The 21,214-nt window shown below is 43.9% G+C and overlaps 1 protein-coding gene across 2 annotated transcripts in view; it reads right to left on the bottom strand.

The window, feature by feature from the left end:
* Positions 1-13,654: 13,654 nt before the first annotated feature.
* Positions 13,655-21,214, bottom strand: part of TTPA (alpha tocopherol transfer protein) — a 53,438-nt gene continuing 45,878 nt past the window's right edge. Inside the window, exons 5-6 of one of the 2 annotated variants that reach the window (XR_008844246.1) lie at positions 20,381-20,631; positions 13,655-13,982 (exon numbers count right to left, since the gene is read on the bottom strand). Coding sequence is in view for 1 of the 2 variants with exons in the window: in XM_056522031.1 (XP_056378006.1) it covers positions 20,437-20,631 (195 nt within the window). In the remaining variant the exon portion in view is untranslated. Of the gene's footprint in view, positions 13,983-18,009; positions 20,632-21,214 lie in introns of those variants that run through there. The other variant, XM_056522031.1, reaches the window with a different exon arrangement.

The following is a 21,214-nucleotide window of genomic DNA, read 5'->3' on the forward strand; positions in this document are numbered from 1 at the left end:
GCAGAGACTTCCGGAGCGTCGGGGACACCCCGGGGACGCGGCGACACCGATGGAAGGCGACATCCAGGGCAGCGGTGACGAGTGGTGACGGGTCCGGAGCGGCGGAGACAGGTGAGTATAACTTCATATTCTTTCCATTGCACGGATCCCTCAACCTACGATGGTTTCAACAAACGATGGTTCATTTGGAATGGATTACCATCGTATGTTGAGGGATCACTGTACTGATACACATAGTAGCACCCCATGGTAGATTATTGAAGCTGAGTCCACTTTCTTGTGTATATGATTGATTAGCTGATCGGCGGGGGGGATGGGATGGGGGCCTTAGATCTTTTCCATCGATAGGCCATTAATCAAATTAGCTTGGAAAACCCAAGTTTTATTGCAGCCTTTTGGAGAAGTGCAATTTGACAGTATCTCTGCACCACCTAGTGAATGAGCAGTAAGTTGCTGCTTACCGAACCTATAGCTATGCAGGAGAAAAGCCTGTTCCTTCTAGTGCCCAGAAGGGGCCTTATTTATCTATGAAACAGAAAAAGTAAAAATTCTGGGATAAGCATCTCTGCGTATACGAATACTTATTGTTAGCTACTGTATATAAATCAATATATCTACATGCAATTACATCTACCTATACTAAGGATGCGTAACCTATTCTGATCCAAGGGTCACATTGTATATGCTCCTACTGCCTTGGAGAGCAGGTTTATTCACATATCACAAGCTGGCATAGTGTCCACAGTCTTCTGAAGCAGCACTGCTTTTGTGATACAGAACTGTTTCTAAAATGATTCACTACAGAAAACAGCTCTGAGCAAAATAGCTGAGGAATATCGCATCTAATCCTAGTATTTATGACTGTCCTTGGGAACAATAGACTAGTATTGTCTACCTTGAGAACTGATTATACAAAACTTCACTAAGTGTCCTTTTAGTAGATTACTGTTTACGTTTCTCAGAAGTAAGGTCCAGGTAGACAATTATATCTTTAGAATGTGTTACCTCAGTTCAGAAACAGCAATTCCATTGTTTTACGTATGTGTCCACAAAGCTGTCTGATACACAGATTCTGGGTACCTGCCACAAGGTCAGTTTATCTTCTGACATGGAAAGGAATCCACAAAAAGCTGGGTGAGATATGGGAAAACCAAGGAAAGACTTATAGCTTACCTGTCATAGCTCACAAAAAAAAAAACTAAAATGGTTATATTTTACTAAGTACCTCATCCTGATCATGTACTTTATGTCATTTTTATGACTCTATCACCCATATTTCACTAAAAAATTGATTGCTTATTATAGCTGCTCAATGTCTTTTTCATCTTGTCAAAGGGAGAGAGCATGTCCTTCTCTTGATGACTCCTCTTCCTCCCTCACTCTGTCTATGGCTTTTGCACAACTACAACTCCCAGCATGCCCAGACATCCTTTGACTGTCCAGGCATGCTTGGAGTTGTAGTTTTGCAACAGCTGGAGGCACATGTTTGGTAAAACTCTGTGTTACAGCAGTGTGGCTGCAGGTTGTGTTCCTCCTGCAGCCTTGTAAATCAGTCATCTCATGTCTATGACCCTTGGACACGCTCATGCTGCTGTGGGACTCATAAGTGTCCCAAGAAGTATGGGGACCCCTACTGGTGGGATTTTCAAAAACAGTTTTCTTTAATAAAATGTGATTTATTTTTTTTTTTTTTTTAAAGAAGTATATTAGAAAAACTATTGTTTTGCCAAGATGTACAACTTATAAAATGTTTTTATATCTGACAGTGCCCATCTAAATCTGTAGCAGACCATAGCTGCTAGGGACTACAGGTTCTCAAACGAATCCACAGCAGCACAGGTGCTGAAAACAGCTCATTACTGGTCTGTAAAACTAGAGCAGAGTCAGTCTGCCTCAGGAGGCTGAGAATACCCTGACCTTCCGATGGGAGTTGTACTGAAGCCTTAAAAAAACAGACTTTTGTGACAATTGCCAGACGTGTGAGGTCATACATTTAAAGTTTGTTTTGTCAGGTGGCGGGTAGTAAGCTCCCTGTATAGTGAGGGCAAGTTAAATTGCTTAGTTGTGTTTGTCTGTAATCTTCCCCCGTCCATTTATTACCTTACCACATGCCCATCTGTACACCCCATTTTGTTCTCTACTTGACCCTTTTTGGTAACCATGTACCCTACTCTCTCCCCTGTTCCATGTCCCTTATATTGTACTGCATCTGCCCAGTCCCTGATTTGGGACGCTCCACAAGCTGTATGTGAGTTTTTTATTCCTGTCAATAAAACTATTCTGTTTGACACTAAATTGCTAAGTTGGTGCTGGACAAGCAGGTTTTGTTTTGTGCCAGTTTGAATATGGCTGCATTTTGTGTTTGAGAATAAAGAGCAGGAGAAGCTCAGCATTTGAATGGTGTCCCTGTCTTAGACTGCTATTTACTGGTGGCCCATCTCACCCAGTTAAACCCCACATGTGGAGCTTCGGGTGCGGGCATATAAAACGCAGTCTTAAAGAAACACACACTAAAATGGCTTTATCAAGGGAGTGAGTTAGCCTCACTCCCTTGAAAACGTCAGCGGTAGCTATATAGTATATGTTTAATCAGCAGCCATTACTTACTGCCAGAGTGAACTCATCTATACTATTATCCGGAGTGGCCATCAGCTGGAACACAAGACTTGTTTAGTGATAGACTATTACTGGATGCTATAAGATTAGGGACTGAGCAGTGGCTGTGTTTTTAAAGTTACATTGACACCTGGTGGTTGCAATAGTTATTGCACTTTAAAGAGGAAAACAATGAAGATTTATTTTTTTAGGGGGGGAGGGGGGATTTCTAGTTTAGGGCTTGCCCCTTGGGGGGGGGGGGGGGGGCAGAAACCGCTAATGGTTGTTGGTCATATATATTGCCCTGGAATTTTTCAGGGTTTTTGGGGTTTGATTCTACAGCAGTGCCAGGCAGAGGCACAAGCAAATGCTTGGTAACAAGGAGCCTAACAAGCATTTACCCTGACCTTACTGCAACAGCAGCAAGAAACCTGGGCAGCGCTTCAGCAGCAGAACAAGGTACATAGGCTGTAGCAGCAAAAACAGGCAATGCAAGCACGTTAGGCATATAAGCTGCAGCAACAAAAACCTATGCCATGCTTCAACAGCAGCAAAACAAGGCCAACATGCTATTGGTGGAAAGGTTGGCCTCTGGCATACAAGGTACCTGAGGTGTGCAGCTACTCATAGGGGCCAGAATGCAATCTTCACCAAAAAAAAAAAAAAAATGATGCTCACAAATGATGTGGAGGCCTATCTGATGGTCTTTGAGAGAGTAGAGGTTCAATTCCTGACCAGAGAGGCACAAAAGGTGTACTACAACTTTAGTGAGCAAGATGCCAGAGATTACACCAAGCTTAAGGTCCTTGGCAGACTTGGGGTGAATGTGCATGTGCATGCAGGACAAGTGCACAACTGGATTTTTTTAGACAGTTTGCTGCAGATGTCACAGATGGATGACCATATACACCAGAAAAGAAATGACTACAGCCTAAAGAAACCACCCCAGGCCAAATGGTGGATAAGTTCATCAGATTGCTGCCACCTAGAATCCAGCACTGGGTTGCACAAGTGTGGCCTACAAACCTCTTGGAGAGGTACAGCACCAATGAGAAGCTTCTCCAGGCAACTCCCAGACATGCCAGAACTAGAGACAATAGATTGTCTAAACTATTGGTAATACTGCTCCAATTTATTAAGGGATGAGAAATGTTATAAAAGGAGGTAGCTCGGGGTGGAGCAAGCAGGGCCCAGGCCCATTGGGACATTCAGGCAACAACCTGGTTCTCAAGGCAATGTGTGTTGGCAATGCCATGAATCTGGGCATATAGCTGTTGTAATGTCCCAGTACAGACCATGGTTCTGTACTAAAACACAACATACATAAGTGCACTGATGTGGTGGATGTAACAATGACATTGACTAACCCTCAAAACTGATGTAAAATTGAGACATTAGCCAGTATATCCTTATATGAAGGACATACCTGAGCCCGCATACCAACGCCAAGGTTTCTCAAGTGATGCGTGACCTAGCCTAAACCTGCCTGTACATGATAAGCAAAACAGGGGCAAATGCGCAATTACAAAAGCTTTTGGTCCACCACATCAGTGCACTTATGTATGTTGTGTTTTTGTACTATTCTATGTTCACATCCACACACCCATTCATCGGGTAAGGATGATTTTGTTGGTCCTTGTGGTCAGTTGCAGACATCCTCCATTGTATGCGTTTTTTGCTGGGGATTGCCCTTAGCAACGGACCACAAGTGCAGGACTTGCTATTCCTTATAAATGGACATCAGCATTTGGGCTCGAGCACTTCCTGACATTTTAGACCACGTTCTTGTTGTGTTTGTATGGTTCTGTACTACCCTTAGGCCCTGTCAGCTTGAGTCCCTCAGTGACCTGGGGACTCTCCTTCAGTGTCTCCCAACTGTTATTATAAGTGTCATTTATTGTCATAGGATTATAGTCAGTGTATTAATGTATAGCTAGTCTAAAGGACCTGTGAGGTGTCTGAAGGACCTGTGGAATGTCACATGTTATGTTATGTTGTCACATGATGTTACCCAGAGAGCCCCAGCTTAACCTATGACCCACAGCTTGACCAAAGGGCTTTGGTTCAGCCCCCCTCTATATAAGGGGCCGGCCATTACCATTCTCTCTCTTGTACCATCAGTCTTTACTGAGACCAGCAAACACCAGATACCTCAGTGCTAGTGACTAGCACCTGGAAGTAGCAACGCTACAGTCATTCCAGTAATTCAAAAGTCTATGTATGCTGTCACTACCCATAGTCAAGTCTAGTCTAAAGTCAAGCCTAAAGATAATTATCAAAGTCAATTACAAGTCTAATTGGTCCCAGCAAGCTGCAAGATCTTTCTGTGTTTCTGGCCTAGCCGTGAAGATAATACCATCTATCTGAACTCAGTAAAGCCTCCATTAAACCATAACTGGTTGTGGACTCTTCTTTCACTAATTAGCCTTTGGAATAGCGGAAATATCATTCGCGTGGTTCTGGTACCCAAAAACCACTCTGGCATCAAGAACACCTTGCCCCACTGGTTAATACCATCTTACACCTACACCGCTACACCCCGTGGTCCCGCCATACACCATGGGTCACCACAACTTTGGCATCACGAACAGGATACAGGTGTGTGCCTTAACCACCAAGTCAAGTCAGGCCACCCATTAACAGTATGCGGGTGTGTGCCATGTGCAAGTTGCCGCAAGTCCTTTTCCCCAAGTCTGAACTGTGTCTAAACTGTCTAAAGTGTGTCTAAAATTGTATGCTGTCGCCAAAAAGTGTGCGCAAGCAAAGTGTACGGGACTGTGTCATTGAAATATTTTCCTATACTGGCGCTGAAGAAGTGGAGAGGGAGGGGAAAATTACAGTATTGTCGGTGGTAAAGAAGTCTGCAGAAGTTGGATTTACAATGTGCAAAGTCAGGCCGGAGGCCATGTTGCGCGCCAAAATGTCTGCTGTACCTGTAAGGGTTAACGTGATGGTCGAGAAGCGCACCAAAGTTTCCCACGAGAGCCAGCATCCCGCACCCGGGAGTGGAGATTATGTCGTGGGGTCCAGCCCAAAATGGAACTTGAAAGGTCCGCCCCTTGTTGCCAGGGGGGAGGATGAAGAGGATGCATCGCTGAGTCGCTTCCGGTCCCAGGCCCCGCTGATGACGTCCTTCCGGCTGGCGGCCATCTTGTTGGAGACCAATATAAAAGGCGAAGCAGAGCCCAACCTCTTCAGTCTACAGGAAGTGCTGGCAGAGAGCAGGAAGATGGTGGAGTCCGAGTGATCCACGTGGTGGAGTCCCAAGATGGAACCGGAGCCCTTTGCCGAGGGGACTAAAGCAGAAAGATTCCTGGACACAACCGTGCCACAAATTCCAGTGACTACGCCCGGCTCTGGAGGTTCCGGTCAAGTACCCGCTGCTGCGCAGACTCTGCCAGTGCCTGCGAAAAGTAAGTCGCTGATACCGGGGGGCCGCTGTATACACCCTTTAGTGCCCAGCAGCATCCCAAAAGAATTGCACCGTAAGGGGGAGGCACTAGAGCCTAGTGCAGTCCACGCCGCTGAAGCCCCAACAATCCAGGCCACTGCAGCCCCACACTAGGCCTCTTAAAGGGCCAGTAGCCTACAAGCCATCAAGGGGTATAGCCATAGGAAGAAAACGGTGGGCTAAAACGATAGGGAGGAATAAAGGATTGTCCACAGCCGGAATTGTAATAAACTTGAAATAACTTTACTGCAGATTTTATGCAGGATGCAATTAACAACAGTCTTTACAAGAGGACTGGGATTTAGGCTCCTCACAGGTAGGCTGGGACTTAGTAGGAAACAAGCTTTGATTTCTTTCTATACGCTGCTTTACTGGATTTAGGGGTAGGTTTTGGTCCAGCAGTCACATAGGATTAGCAGGATGGAGTTGGATTAAACTCACGGTTTAGAAAGGTGCAGAATTGGTAGGCTTCAGGCCTAGATTGTCTTGCAGAATTGTACGGAGCTGTTACTGCTTTCTCAGCGCAGGAACAAGAGAGCAAGAGAAAGATTATTGGCTAACAGTGCCCTTATATCTCAAGGGGCAGGATCAAAGCTTATTGGTTCCCTAAACCTGTCAGTCCTAGTACAAAGGATTCTGGTTACATCACATGACCTCATCACATGACCCAAAAGGTCCTTAACCTTAGCATAACGGAATTATTAAATATCACATGACCTAAGGTCCTGTACATTACTTCTACCATTAGAAAATATATTAACTATATAAATTTTTTAAGACATTATGAGGTGACTAAAGGTTAACCCACCAAAGAGAGCCCTATCAGCATGGAGGAACTCTGACTATGGGGACCTACGATTAAGGTACGGGACCAGGTCCAGTACCGGGACACCACATATTCATTTTCATTCTTCTATTATTTATACAGGGAAAAAGGGGGTGATTCTTACTTTTATTAGGGAAGAGGTTAAATGATCTTTATTAACTTTTTTTCAAACTTTTTTTTTGCAGTGTTATAGTCCCCTCTAGTGGCTATAGCACTGCACACACTGATCTGCTACACAGATCATCGCCGTGCATTAACATGGCAATGATCAGTGGTAACGGCGGTCGATTGCTCAAGCCTGGATTTCATGCTTGGAGCAATCAATCGCTAATCGGACGAGCAGGAGGCAGGTAAGGCACTTTTTTGCTGTGATTTCACCGCGATGTTCCCGATCAGCCCGACTGAGAGTGTATTTTTGTTACTTTAGACACAGCGATCAAATTTGAACTCTGTGTCCGCACACTATTATCCCAGGATCACAGCTTTCATTAGCCACGGGGACTGACCCGCTATGACCCGTTATAGACCGGGACCGGGCGCAGGGCGTACAGGTACGCCCTGCGTCCTTAAGAGGTTAACTACTAAGTCTTGTATTAAGTTTTTATTGTTTTTTTTCTTTCTCTTTTTTCTTTCTTGCTGAGTCTTTCTCGTCTGTTGTAGTTTACGATCCTTTGCTTTCTGTAGAACTCTTTGTTTTCCTTTCTTCTACTTTTGGTTTTCCTTTAGATGGTAGTTCACATTTATCTATATCTGATGAATCAGGTGTAGAAAATTGGATCGCTTCTAATTTGTCCTAATTGCCATCTTTCTTCAGCCTAAGTATACACTCGATTTTGTAGGTAATCCCTCATATCTCTTTCAATCTTTTATAGTTTATTTTGGAGGGCTGTGGTTTTTATTTTTTCCATATTTGCTGTGAGTTTACTTTGTATCTGTTCATACTCTACTGATGTTTTAAGCGTTTTTAGTTTTTCATTGATCTCTGCTATTTCCTTTTTCAAAGGATCGATAGCCAGTTGCAAATGTTGGACAGTTAGAAGTAGGGATCGACCGACTATCGGTTTGGCCGATATTATCGGCCGATATTCCCGATTTTGGGCGTTATCGGTATCAGCAATTACCTTGCCGATAATCCGATAATGCCCCGCCCCTCGCACCGCCCCCACCGCACCGTGCCGCACCACCAACTGCACCTCCCCCACCGACCCACCGCACCGCGTCGCACCCCCCCCCCCATCGCACCACCCCGGCCCCATTGCCTCCCCCATCCCCGGTTTTATAATTACCTGTTCCCAGGGGCCGGGGACCACGCTACTTCTGGCTCCGGGTGCATCTTGTGTTACGCTGTGCGCAATGACGAGTGACGTCCTCAACGCAACGTCACCGTCAGTGCGCACAGTGACAGCTCTGGAGGAAGCCATCGGCCCCGGGAACAGGTAATTATAAAACCGGGGATGGGAGAGGCAATGAGGTCTCGGTCGCGGTGATAGGACTCAGGAAGACCCCCACACAGGCAGGGGGGAGAGAAGCGGGTGGCAGCGGCGGCCTATGGTACCGCAAAAGCCGCTGCAGTTCATTGATTTAAAGCGCCCACTTTAAATCAATGATCTGCAGCGGTGTCGCGGGGGGGGATAAATAGGCGATAATTTATACTGGAATATCAGTATATCGGCCCTAAACTCCACACATTATCGGTATCGGCCCTAAAAAATCGATATATGGGTCGATCCCTAGTTAGAAGCATTAAATCAAGTGAATGTCTATTGTTCATGGCGTTCCATTTCTGGTGATATATTGCATCATCTGGCAACAGTGTGGTGGTCAATTTGCAACGTAGACCTCTTGGAATTCTTTGCATTTTTAAGTACTCAGTGAGGGTGGAAGCATGAAAAGCAATCTCCTTTCTAGAGAGATTTTGAAGCTTTTTAACATGGTCTGCTTTACATTGCTCTTTCAATAACGCTATTGAGATGCCGGCAGTAGTGGCTTGTGTGAGAATTCTATTTCGATCTCTTTCGGTAAAGAAGGCCTCTGCCTTATTTTCAGTCATTTTTATAACGTATTCGTTAATTAAACACACGGGTGAATTCACAAGTCCATTCACAGTAGGTGCAAATGTGTGTTAAAAGGTACAACCCATAGACGGAGTTTCACCTGGCTCCTTATAGTACTCTATTCAAGCATATGGGTAAAGGTGTATGCTTAGCGGCATTATTATGTATTTTATAAGGAAGCACTTATGATTCTGAAGTACCTTTCTTCATCTTTATTAGATGTTTTTTCATAGGTTTTTCACTTTTTTCGTAAGGTATAAACACATAAGTAGGTATAAACATTCATAACGGCTGGCAGACATCGATCACACCAAAAGATCACCAGGGGTCTGATGTGACATTTTGGGGTACGCCCCTTACTCATGCGTACTGGACCTTCCTACCTGATTGTATTAGTATACCCAGCACACCTGTTTTTAGAAAGGGTAATAAGGGTAATTAGCTGTAAGGTAACCATTATTTTCTTATGTGCACTAAATACCAGTACAATCTAGGTAAAACAGCTAAAGATAGATAAAAAATTACAAAAAGAAACGTACTACAGAATCAAAAGAGCCATGTGAAACTCCGTCTATGGGTTGTACCTTTTAACACACACTTGCACCTACTGTGAATTAGCTCGTAGTACACCACACATATCACATTCATCTTCGATCTCATACAAAAACATGCTCTAGGTGTGAAAAGGCCAGGGAGTATATTTTTGCACCATTTTTAGCCAGGGGTACAGTGCAGCGTTATTGTAAGTCATGTCCAGAGTGTCAACTAACTGCTCCTGTTGTCACTTTTTAGGACTCCTTAAATACCATTGCCCATTATAGAGGTACCTTTTGGGAGGAGGGCAATGGATTTGATTGGCCCTGTAGTGAGGTCCGCAGGTGTGCATCGCCAGACTACTGATCTGATGAAGCACACTTGCGTGTGTGTGAAACAGCTGTAACTAATTATCCTGCTGTGTTTAATTACACTATCCTTTGCTTTTTTTTTTTTTGTACTTAGATGGCATAAATAAAGCATTGAGATCATTTCATGTATTTGAGTGCCATTCTAATTCTTTTTGCTGTGGACACTTGAATTTGTAGCCTGAGTGATCTGTATATAATGTGTACTTTGTGTGACTAAAGCATGGGCAGTATCTGTTGTATAGATAAGTAGTACATGTTTGAAATGTGTCTTATTGGGTGTGCAGCATATTTCCTAAATGTCAGTGGTCCAGATGTGTTATGTGTCCTAAATGTGGGAGATGTCTGTATCCTATTTTTGGAAGTGGTTCATGAGTGGCTTGTGTCCTATGTATAGAGCATGTGTGGCAAATTTTATATGTGGCATGTGTCATATTAAACTTTTAGGGTGTATTTACACATCCAGTATCCTGCACATATTTGATGCTGCCAACTTCAATGTAAACTACATGATTTAACATAGCATTAAATCTGCAGCAATAAAGGGGTATTCCAAGATTTTTTATTTTATTTGACTATGCTACAGTGGCTGTAAAGTTAGTAGTTAATAATATAGTGTCTGTACCTGTGTTTGATGTCTGGTCTTGCAATTCTTATGTGATCTTGAGGTGCTGAAAGGGAGCGTGTCAGTGCTTCATTGGGTGAAGCGACCGATGGGTGGGAGGACGATCATTGTAGTTGGAGGGAGGGCACAAAAACAGGAAATAGCCAGTTTTATAAGGGAGGCTTCAATGAAACTTCCTGCTGAACCCGAGTCCAAGAAGGCCACAGCGGAGAAGGAAGTATTAGTATTAGGGGGTATGGCAATCCGCACAGGTATAGTCAGTCGTGGAGAGGAAGAATTCACACCTAGCAACGCCTCTCCTACGTTAACTAGATGTGAGCGTTTCCCTGACGCGGAGGACGAATAGGACAGTCTTTTAGGAAATGTTCGGTGCTTGCACAGTACAGGCACAGGTTTTCGTTCCTCCGGCGAATCCTCTCTTGTTGGGTCAGGCGAGACCGCTCCACTTGCATAGCCTCCTCGGCGGAAGGCACAGGAACAGATTGCAAAGGACGCTGGAAGAGAGGTGCCAGGGGAGGAAACCGCCTGGTGTGAACAAGATCCTTTTCCTGACGAAGCTCCTGGCGTCTTTCAGGGAAACGCATGTCGATGCAGGTGGCCAAATGGATGAGTTCAGACAGGGTTGCAGGAATCTCTCGTGCGGCCAGAACATCTTTGATGTGACTGGATAAGCCTTTTTTGAAGGTCGCGCAGAGGGCCTCATTATTCCAGGATAACTCAGAGGCAAGGGTGCGGAACTAAATGGCATATTCGCCCACTGAAGAACTCCCTTGGACTAGATTCAATAGGGCTGTCTTGGCTGAGGAAGCCCTGGCTGGCTCCTCAAAGACACTGTGTACTTCCGAGAAGAAGGACTGGACAGTAGCAGTGGCAGGATCGTTGCAGTCCCAAAGCGGTTTGGCCCAGGACAAGGCCTTTCCAGACAGCAGACTGACCACGAACGCCACCTTAGACCGTTCTGTAGGAAATTGGTCTGACATCATCTCCAGGTGTAGGGAACACTGGGACAGGAATCCACGGCACAGTTTAGAGTCCCCATCAAACTTGTCTGGTAGAGACAAGCGGAGTCTGGAAGCGGCCACTCGCTGCGGAGGTGATGCAGGAGCTGGCGGAGGAGATGGTTGCTGTTGTTGCGGCAGAAGCTGTTGCAGCATAGCAGTCAACTGAGTCAGCTGTTGTCCTTGTAGCGCTATCTGCTGTGATTGCTAGGCGACCACGGAGGTTAGGTCAGCAACACTGGGCAGCGGGACCTTAGCTGAATCCATGGCCGGATCTACTGTCAGGATCCGGAGTGGTATGCGGTTAGACACATGTAGTGGATCCTCTATGTCAGTGAGGTGATGGCGTGGGCCATACCAGGGGAACAGAATCTAAGGGGTTACCGGTTTTCACCAGAGCCCGCTGCAAAGCGGGATGGACTTGCAGCGCCAGGTAACCCCCAGGTCGTTCCACCCGATAGCGACTCAACCTCACTGACTGCTGAGTCAGGCGCGGTACAGAAGGACTAGGCAAAAGGCAAGGTCAGACGTAGAAGAAGGTCAGGGCAGGCAGCAACGGTTCGTAGTCAAGGGCAACAGCAAGGGTCTGGATACACAGGCAAAGGACACACGGGAACGCTTTCACTGGCACAAGATCCGGCAGGGACAGGAAGGGCAAGTGGGTTTTTATAGTGTTGGGAGTGCTTGGAACTAATTGGGCCAGGTACCAATTAATGGTGCACTGGCCCTTTAAATCTGAGAGACCCAGCGCGCGCGCGACCTTGAGAGCAGGTGAGAGACATGGGGCGCGATCCGATAGCGGGCACGTCACGTGCCTCGGATCGCGTCCCCTCGGGTGACACGGAAGCAGCACTCGCTGCATGTAGAGGCACGCCGTGAGCGCTCCGTGACAGTAAGCATGTCCATTACTGGTTGACAGGTAATCAGTGAAGTCACCTTATGTTGGATAATCCCTTTAATTATGTGCAGGATACTCTGTGTGAATAGACCCTTAATGTAGAAAGTAAAATATTCCTTCAAAATTGAACATCATTTAGTTTTAGACCCTAAAAATATTTACTGATTAATTGAATAGAATATAATAAGGGGGAAGGCTATTTAGGATACAGAGTTTCCCTTCATACAGCCATAGCATGAAGTAAAAATTTGGCTCCCTGGGAATGCATCCAATTAAGCAGCACAGAATATGTGAAAATAATACTAAGGGTACGTTCACACATGCAGGATCCTGCACAGATTTGATGCACAGGATTTGTAACTGCAGATTAGAAGCCGTGCTCAGTCATTTAGTTTACATTGAAATCTGCAGCAGAAAATCCTGTGCATCAAATCCTGCGCATCAAATCTGCTTACGTGTAAACGTACCCTTAAAAGGGTACTCCGGCGCTTAGACATCTTATCCCCTATCCAAAAGACCGCTGGGGACCCCTGTGATCTTGCACGCCGCACCCCATTAAAATCAGTCCCTGGAGCGTGTTCGTTCCGGGTCTGATTACTGGCGATCACGGGGCCGGAGCGTTGTGATTTCAAGGCTCCGCCCTGTGTGACGTCAGCTGTCATGCCCCTTCCCATAGGATTGCATTGCAGGGGGCGGAGCCTTGACGTCACAACACTCCGGCCCTGTGATCGCCAGTAATCAGACCCGGAGCGAACACGCTCCAAGGACTGATTTTAATGGGGTGCGGTGTGCAAGATCACGGGGGTCCCCAGGGTAGGGGAAAAGATGTCCTTTGGATAGGGGAAAAGATGTCTAAGCGCCGGAGTGCCCCTTTAAGGGGATCTCCGCTGGAAAAAAAAAATTTCAAATCAACTGGTGGTTCCATAAAGTTATACAGATTTGTAAATTACCTCTATTTAAAAAATCTTAATCCTTCTAGTATTTATCAGCTGCTGTATACTACAGCTATACTTCAGAGAAATTTGTGAAGTTCTTTCCAGTCTGACCACAGTGCTCTCTGCTGCTACCTCTGTTCATGTCAGGAACTGTCCAGAGCAGGATAGGTTTGCTATGGGGATTTGCTTCTACTCTGAACAGTTCCTGACACGGACAGAGGTGTCAGCAGAGAGCACTGTGGTCAGACTGGAAAGAACTTCACAAATTTCTCTGTAGTATACAGCAGCTGATAAGTACTGGAAGGCAAAGAGAGAAATATGGCACTCTCCAATCTTTTGGTGCACATGTAGGTTCCCAAACCATCTTGTCAAATAAGAGAAGAAAACTTGACACTCAAAGTAGTTGAAATGTGAATACATTTTTATTGGCAATCTTATATACAAAACCTGACGTTTCGGTCCTATTATCGGACCTTCCTCAGAGATACATTGCTGCGGAGGTGTGAAGTATAGAAGTACGGCTAACAGCCGGCAACGCGGTGCTGAGGAGCACGGTCTGTGACCGCTGAATGATGTGTCACTGGAGGCTTCAGATTTTGAAATAGAAGTAATTTACAAATCTGTTTAACTTTCTGGCACCATTTGTTTTCCACTTGTTTCCACAGGAGTTCCCGTTTAAGTGTTGGCGGAGACTTCACCTAGAGAATTTACACAAGATTTTCATCCAATGAATAAACAGCTATTTCTCCAGTGACTGACCATACAAAACGTGCCGCTACAAGACGTGCTGCAAAGGCTTACAATAAATAGGTGTAGCACACATAGTACAGTACACCATCCATCCCATCTGCCGCTCCATGGCCTCCCTATGAAGATGGGCCCCGACACTAACACTGTATTTGCGGAACAGGAGCTTTCCAGTGTAACCGACTTTATAGGGATACTCTGGAAATATATAAAATAGCATTTACATCGGGTTATATACCAGGGCACTGAATAAGCTCTAGCCTTCTGTAATCCTCACTGTTACCCCACATTCTCTTCTGTAGGTGGAGGCCGGTGTTTTCAATGCTAAGGAAGGTCACAGGAATTCTAGTGATCCGATATTTATCTACTCACAGAGAAACTCTTTAAGGATATGTTCACACGTGCATATTCTGCTGCATAATTTGCTACAGGTTTTTCGCAGCTGATTTTACTACCCATTGACTTAAATTGGGAGGAAAGTCTGCTGCAGAAAATCTGCAGCAAAATAAGCACGTGAACATAACCTAAGGGTACAGTCCCACGGAGAGCTTACGCAGTGTATTCTCCAATGAGCATTCAAAGAGGGCTTCCCCGCCACAGTAGTTTGTGTAATGAGGTCCCCGCGCAGGCATGACTGTGACACACTGAACACTCAGGGCTGCCCGCCTGGTAGCCCTCTCTGTATGCTCATCGAAAAATACGTAGCATATTTCCTGCAGCAGATTTTGCAAAGCATGGTGGGACCGTACCCTGACACTGGTTTTAGACTTTGCTTGTGAGGTTACTCACAACATTATAGCCAGGGGTCAAGTCCTGGGGAAAAAAGTATGGGAACTCACCCAAGATTTCCACTCAAGGGTTGGTCCTGTAGGACTTCTGCTAATCTGAATAGTGTTCCTGCAGTGGAAAAAAGTGCAGGAACTCAGTTCCCAGGACTTGAGCCCTGATTATAGCTTTGCAAAGGATCTCTAGACACAATAACATAGAAGTTTATATATTTTTTTTATTCTATAAAGATTATTTACAAAGTTGTTTCATGTTTTATTTCAGAAACAAAGGAGCAGTAATAAACTGTAGCAAAGGTAGACATCCCCTTTAAAGGGGTACTCCTGTGGAAAACTTTTTTTTTTTTAAATCAACTGGCACCACAAAGTTAAACAGATTTGTAAATTACTTCTATTAAAAAATCTTTATCCTTCCTGTACTTATTAGCTACTGAATACTACAGAGGAAAGGGTTTTCTTTTTGGAACACAGAGCTCTCTGCTGACATCATGACCACAGTGCTCTCTGCTGACATCTCTGTCCATTTTTAAGAACTGTCCAGAGTAGGAGAAAATCCCCATAGCATACATATCCTGCTCTGGACAGTTCCTACAATGGACAGAGATGTCAGCAGAGAGCACTGTGTTCCAAAAAGAAAACCATTTCCTCTGTAGTATTCAGCAGCTAATAAGTACTGGAAGGATTAAGATTTTTTAATAGAAATAATTTACTTTTAACTTTTAACTGTTTAACTTTCTGGCACCAGTTGATTTAAAAAAAAAAAAAAAAAAAATTTCCACGGGAGTACCCCTTTAAACAAAGTAGCCATATCAGCATTTATTTTCTGTAGGCTCTGTTCAAATATGAATTGTGTCTTCTATTTATATTAGCAGCCACAATACTGTGCCAGATCCATCGCATGACAGTCACCGGCGGTGTCCCGCAGACTCCAACCACTTAGGATAGAGTATGTCGGGTTTTGGCAAGGTGTTTGTCACTTTGACAGGAAAACTAGCACTGCACGAGCCTCTTACACAGATGTCTACAGAGCATTATTTCTATTTCATTTTTTTTCCATGAGCAACACTTATCTATGTAGATCAGTGTTTCCCAACCAGTGTGCCTCCAGCTGTTGCAAAACTACAACTCCCGGCATGCCCGGACAGCCAAAGGCTGTCCGGGCATGCTGGGAGTTGTAGTTTTGCAACAGCTGGAGGCACACTGGTTGGGAAACACTGATCTACATGATAAATGATACAGTACATAATAGCTTGAAGCACCACGACTTGGACCCACTTGAATGGCCTGACAGTATACTATGCACACTGCCATTACCTCTATGGAACTGACATACCCAAGTGATGGAACTTGCTATATACATCAGTCCTATATAGCTGAACGCAGCGGCAGCTCGTGATCTCTGGGAATCCCAGTCATTGGCCCTCCAGAGATTATATTATTGTCTATCCTATGCCTGGATAATAAAGTTATGTGTTGTTCAAAGAAAAACTATTTTAAATATTGTCACAGCATTAAAACCTTTTATTCCCCAAATGTATAAAAATACAGTATTTCTACAGATAGAAACAAGAAGAGAATGAGGTACAGACAAATAGTGAATCATTGGGGAGATTTATCTAAACCTGTGCAGAGGAAAAGTGGAGCAGTTGCCCATAGCAACCAATCAGATTTCTTCCTAAATTTTCGGAAGCATTTTTTAAAATGAAAAAAAGCGATCTGATTGGTTGCTATGGGCAACCTTTCCTCTGCACAGGTCTGATAAATCTCCCTACATATGGTTTTGCTATCTGACTTGTTTGTGTAATCCATACAGCAGAGGTCCCTAAACGTTTGTACCTTGTGGGCCACAGAAAAAATTTAAGAAATCATAAACTGTCAAAAACTGGACATATAAATTGTGCCACCGAAATTGGTGCTGTTCAGGGTCGGGCACTGCCATCTTACTGTTTGAAGTCATTTTCTATGGACATTGGCACAATATGTTTAAATGATATATATATATACATATACAAACAAGAAAGTTGCAACAGCACTCTAGGTCAAAAAATGGAGGCTCTCAGCGCACTTTTTGATCAAAATGTGTCCCCCCATCCACCACGCGGAGGTGGCCTCATATCGGATGGGACCCTAACATGATAACTCACCTCTGCTGTGCATATAGCCTCTGACTGTGTGACATGTTGGATCAGCCATTGACTAAACCACCTCCAGTCTGAGAGGGGTGGGGTGCACGGCTAAAGAGGGTGCCACACCCCCCAATTTATAAAGTAAAAACAAAAAGGAAAAATAGCCAGCACAACAACCTAATACACAGGTGCCCGCTGCTGTGGCAAATACAAAATGTACAAACAAGAAAGTTGCAACAGTGAGAGCCTCCATTTTTTGACCTAGAGTGCTGTTACAACTTTCTTGTTTGTACATTTTGTATTTGCCACAGCAGCGGGCACCTGTGTATTAGGTTGTTGTGCTGGCTATTTTTCCTTTTTGTTTTTACTTTATATATACATATATATATATATATATATATATATATATATATATATATATATATTTTGAGGCAGGTTTGAGGGCAATGAAAGGGTGTTTTTCGCAGTCCTTTCTCCTAGGTGAGGTAGCAGAGATGCTCATCAGGTGCCTAATTAATGAGGCCAGCAGAATTGTGGGAAGTGTAGTTATAAGGAAAGGAAACAGAATAGTCTGGGCTCTCCCCAGAAGACAGCAAGGTGGCTTTAGGGGGAGGCAGGGGTCCTGTGAGGAGCACACAGCCAGGGCTGTGAGTGACACCCACAACAGTGTAGTGGACAAGACAAGGAGTCTTAGCACACATAGCAAGAGGCTGCAAACGCTGTGTTTGAACAGTGAGTAAAAGGTTGCAGGAAACATATGTTTTAACTGGCAGGAAAAAGCCCACCAGTTGATAGACAGGGCATGCTGGGTTGTTTAGTTAGTGAATGGACGGTCTAGGATTTTGTTTGTTCCTGTGTTATGTTTTTATTTATCCTGCAACCTGTCTAATAAAGCTGGCGAGGAGCCAGACTTACATAAAGAACTGTTGTTTGCCTGCTGAATGAAGTAGAAACATGTCCTGTGGCTGTGTCAAGGACGATCCCAGAGCTATCCCAAGGGTGAAACCTTACAATATATATATATATATATATATATATATATATATATATATATATATATTATAAATGCTATATTTCCTATTAAGTTTCTTAGTTTTTTTTCTATTTACCATTAGTTCTTGATACCCAAAAGAAATTTACAGAGACCACTGCATCACAGTGTAGTCTGCCTTCATAAGTCCTTTTACACAAAAATCATGTGACACTAATATACATATAACTGACTAATGTGCACTTTGTTTTGTTGTCTTAACAGTAGTATTTAAAGCATTAGTGACTTAAACCCTTGTAAACTGAAATATGCTTTGTTAATGCATAGACAGTACATAAAAAGTGGTGTCATCATCCACCTGGTCCCATATATAAATACACTCACTGGATACTGTGATATCTCACAGACGGAGGACTAATTCATATAGGACAAGTTATATCTTGGCAGAATCCACAGAGATCCTTAGGTTAATACAGTCTTGCGTAAGCAAAGAACCCTCCAAAGCCTCAATACCTACTCAAAGACCTTACTGATAAGTTTTACAAGTATCCTTTTCCATTTAGAGTTTATGAATATATAATTTGGTCTTACATAGAAGTCATAAACATTTAAGAAATATTTAGCCCCCAAATAGGCACTCAAGCTGTCTAGGTATGTAGGGAGAAGGTTGGTATAACTAGGCAGACTTGCCATTAGGCGTAATGGGAAGCTGTAAGGGGCAAAAATACATTATCAGGAGGTCAAAAGGCATAATTGATTATGGGCATGACCTGCCAGTTCTTTCTATCACCTAAGAGGGGCTCAGGCTTTTAGTAATATTTGACTAATAAGGGTTGGAGCTCCATTCTTTTTTTCTACATATCTATGCACCAGGAAAAGAGGATAGGCTAGTGCTAGTGGCACTTCTCTCTTTAAATAAAGGTATCCATACTGGTTGTCACCTAGTTTTGCTGAGCTGTGATTAGTTTCTTAAGGTTAATTTCTTTTCGTTGTACCCTGTCCTGATAATATTCAGGACCCAGGGATCTGGAACAAACCTTGTCCAGGCATCCAGAAAAAAGTTAGACAGCCTCCCACAGGGGAAAAAATAAGGCAGTCTCCAAAGGGCATGTGCCACCATCTGTCTACCTGTCCAAAGGACAGAAAAAAACACAATGCTGTTGGGGAGGTGTCTCCTCTTATAGGTAGGAGGTGGAGAGATCATTAATGGTTTAAAGGACAGCTGCAGCCATAACAACTTATCCCCTATCCACAGATAAGTATTTGATAGTGGGGGTCTGAACACTGGGATCCCCCGCAATCTCCCAAATGGGCCCCGGCATTGCCGCTCTGTGAGGTCGACGGTACTCCCCCTTCCCATACAGCTCTATGGGAGAGGCGGGGATGCACGAATGCTGCCTCCCCGCCTCACCCATAGAACTACATGGAGTAGGTATTTCGGCTTCAGCTTGCACGCCTCCTGCATGGGAGAGCCGCGGCAGAGCCGAAGCTCCGTGCAGGAGATCGTGGGGTCCCAGTGGTCGGACCCCCCCCCACGATCAAATACTTATCCCCTATCCTATGAATAGGGGATAAGTTGTTATGGCTGCATATTTCCTTTAATTACTTTATGCTTAACTTCATTAACATTCTGTCTGTCCTACCAGTTCACATGGGCGGAATTACCCCACATGTGCTGCTGTTTAGGATGTAAGGGAATGATGTTCAGACGGTACCAGGAACTGTCAGGGTGGCACTGTGGGGAATCGAGGCATGGGAGTATAACTTTTTTAGTTTGAAGACCAGCCTGAGCCCATGACTAAAAATAGGGTAAGGCAGGACAACCCCTTTAAAGGAAAATGCCCAGTAAACCCCATTCACCCTATGATCTATAAAGGATTGATACTGACATTTATAATAACTGGTAAGTCTACATCTTCATATAAAGATCTACAATATTTGTAGTAGTTAATTATTGTTTTTTGAGATGATGATTAGTTCTTAGTATACCAAGTACAATGCCATAAATGAGATGTGTTTCTTCATTCTAAAATCCACAAAATCCTATTGTAGGCATAGGCAACCTTTGGCCCTGCAGATGATATAGACTACGTCTCCCATGATGCTCTTGTAGCCAAAATGCTGCCAAAGCATCACAAGAGATGTAGTCCAAAACATCTGATGTGTGGAAGGTTGCCTTTACCTGCCCTATTGAATATTGAGATGATTTAAAGGTACATAAATAAATACCTAAAAACACATGGCAGTAAATTCAATTGCAAACAATAAAAATGTTTCATATACTGAACTGATAACGTCTATTAATAAGTTTTCAGCCTTGTTTCCTAAGATACAATGGAATGATAATATTTGGTACAGTGGCTTCATGTGACGGAAATGTCCACCTCAGCCTTAGGAACATAAATCCACCAATGTGAATGTATTATTCCTCCTCTTCAGTAAAGCACCTGGAGGATGTGGTGTCATTCCATGTCTTCCTCTGAATCTTCACCCTGTATATCATTTATGGTGAAGAGGCCGAGAGTGTACCACTCTCAGATATACTGATCAGGTAGTCCTCAGAGTTCATGATGTGGTCAGTCCATTCTTTGCATAGATCATTCATAGGTGGTCCCGTCCCACCATACTCTGGAGGGAGAATATTCTCTGCAAAGTGCTGGTGAAGAGTTGGCACGTAGTTGCTACCATGTAGATGGACCTGAAAGAAAGCAGAAATAAATTCAATATGATACATAATGAGAAATGATGAAGGTAGAATTTATTTTATTTCTTATGTGGGGTCAGATGTTGCGAAAAATTCATCTCACAAATATTTCTGAGAATCTGCAGTTGCTCATTATCTAATAAAGTACTAAATCTTGGGGGGGGGGGGGGGGGGGGGAATATATTTTCACCTTTTTAGGCATTTTTTTCTCTCTAGTACACCACTAAGTAATTTTGCACCCTTTGGCACTGTCTCATAGGCCACAGGCTGGTGTGGTCAGTCTAAGAGAAACCTGGCATGTTAAGGAAATGAGCGGCATGACAAAAGTGGTAGTGTGCAGTGATGTCATCATGTGACTGGGGCGGGCCACTTATAGTCTGAGCACGCTCCCTGTGTACGGAGGCTGCAGGCCTAAACCAGTCTGTGCCCAATCTATTATGTTACAGTCCCACACAATGTACCACACTGCACAGGTTTTTAGAAAAATTAATTATAAAATAGTAATGTACAAAAATAAATAACCCCATAAAAACACAAAAAGACACATACAAAAAAATATGAGAGGGGGGAACAACGA

Source organism: Hyla sarda, chromosome 5 (assembly GCF_029499605.1).
Source record: "Hyla sarda isolate aHylSar1 chromosome 5, aHylSar1.hap1, whole genome shotgun sequence".
NCBI classification, from domain to species: Eukaryota; Metazoa; Chordata; class Amphibia; order Anura; family Hylidae; genus Hyla; species Hyla sarda.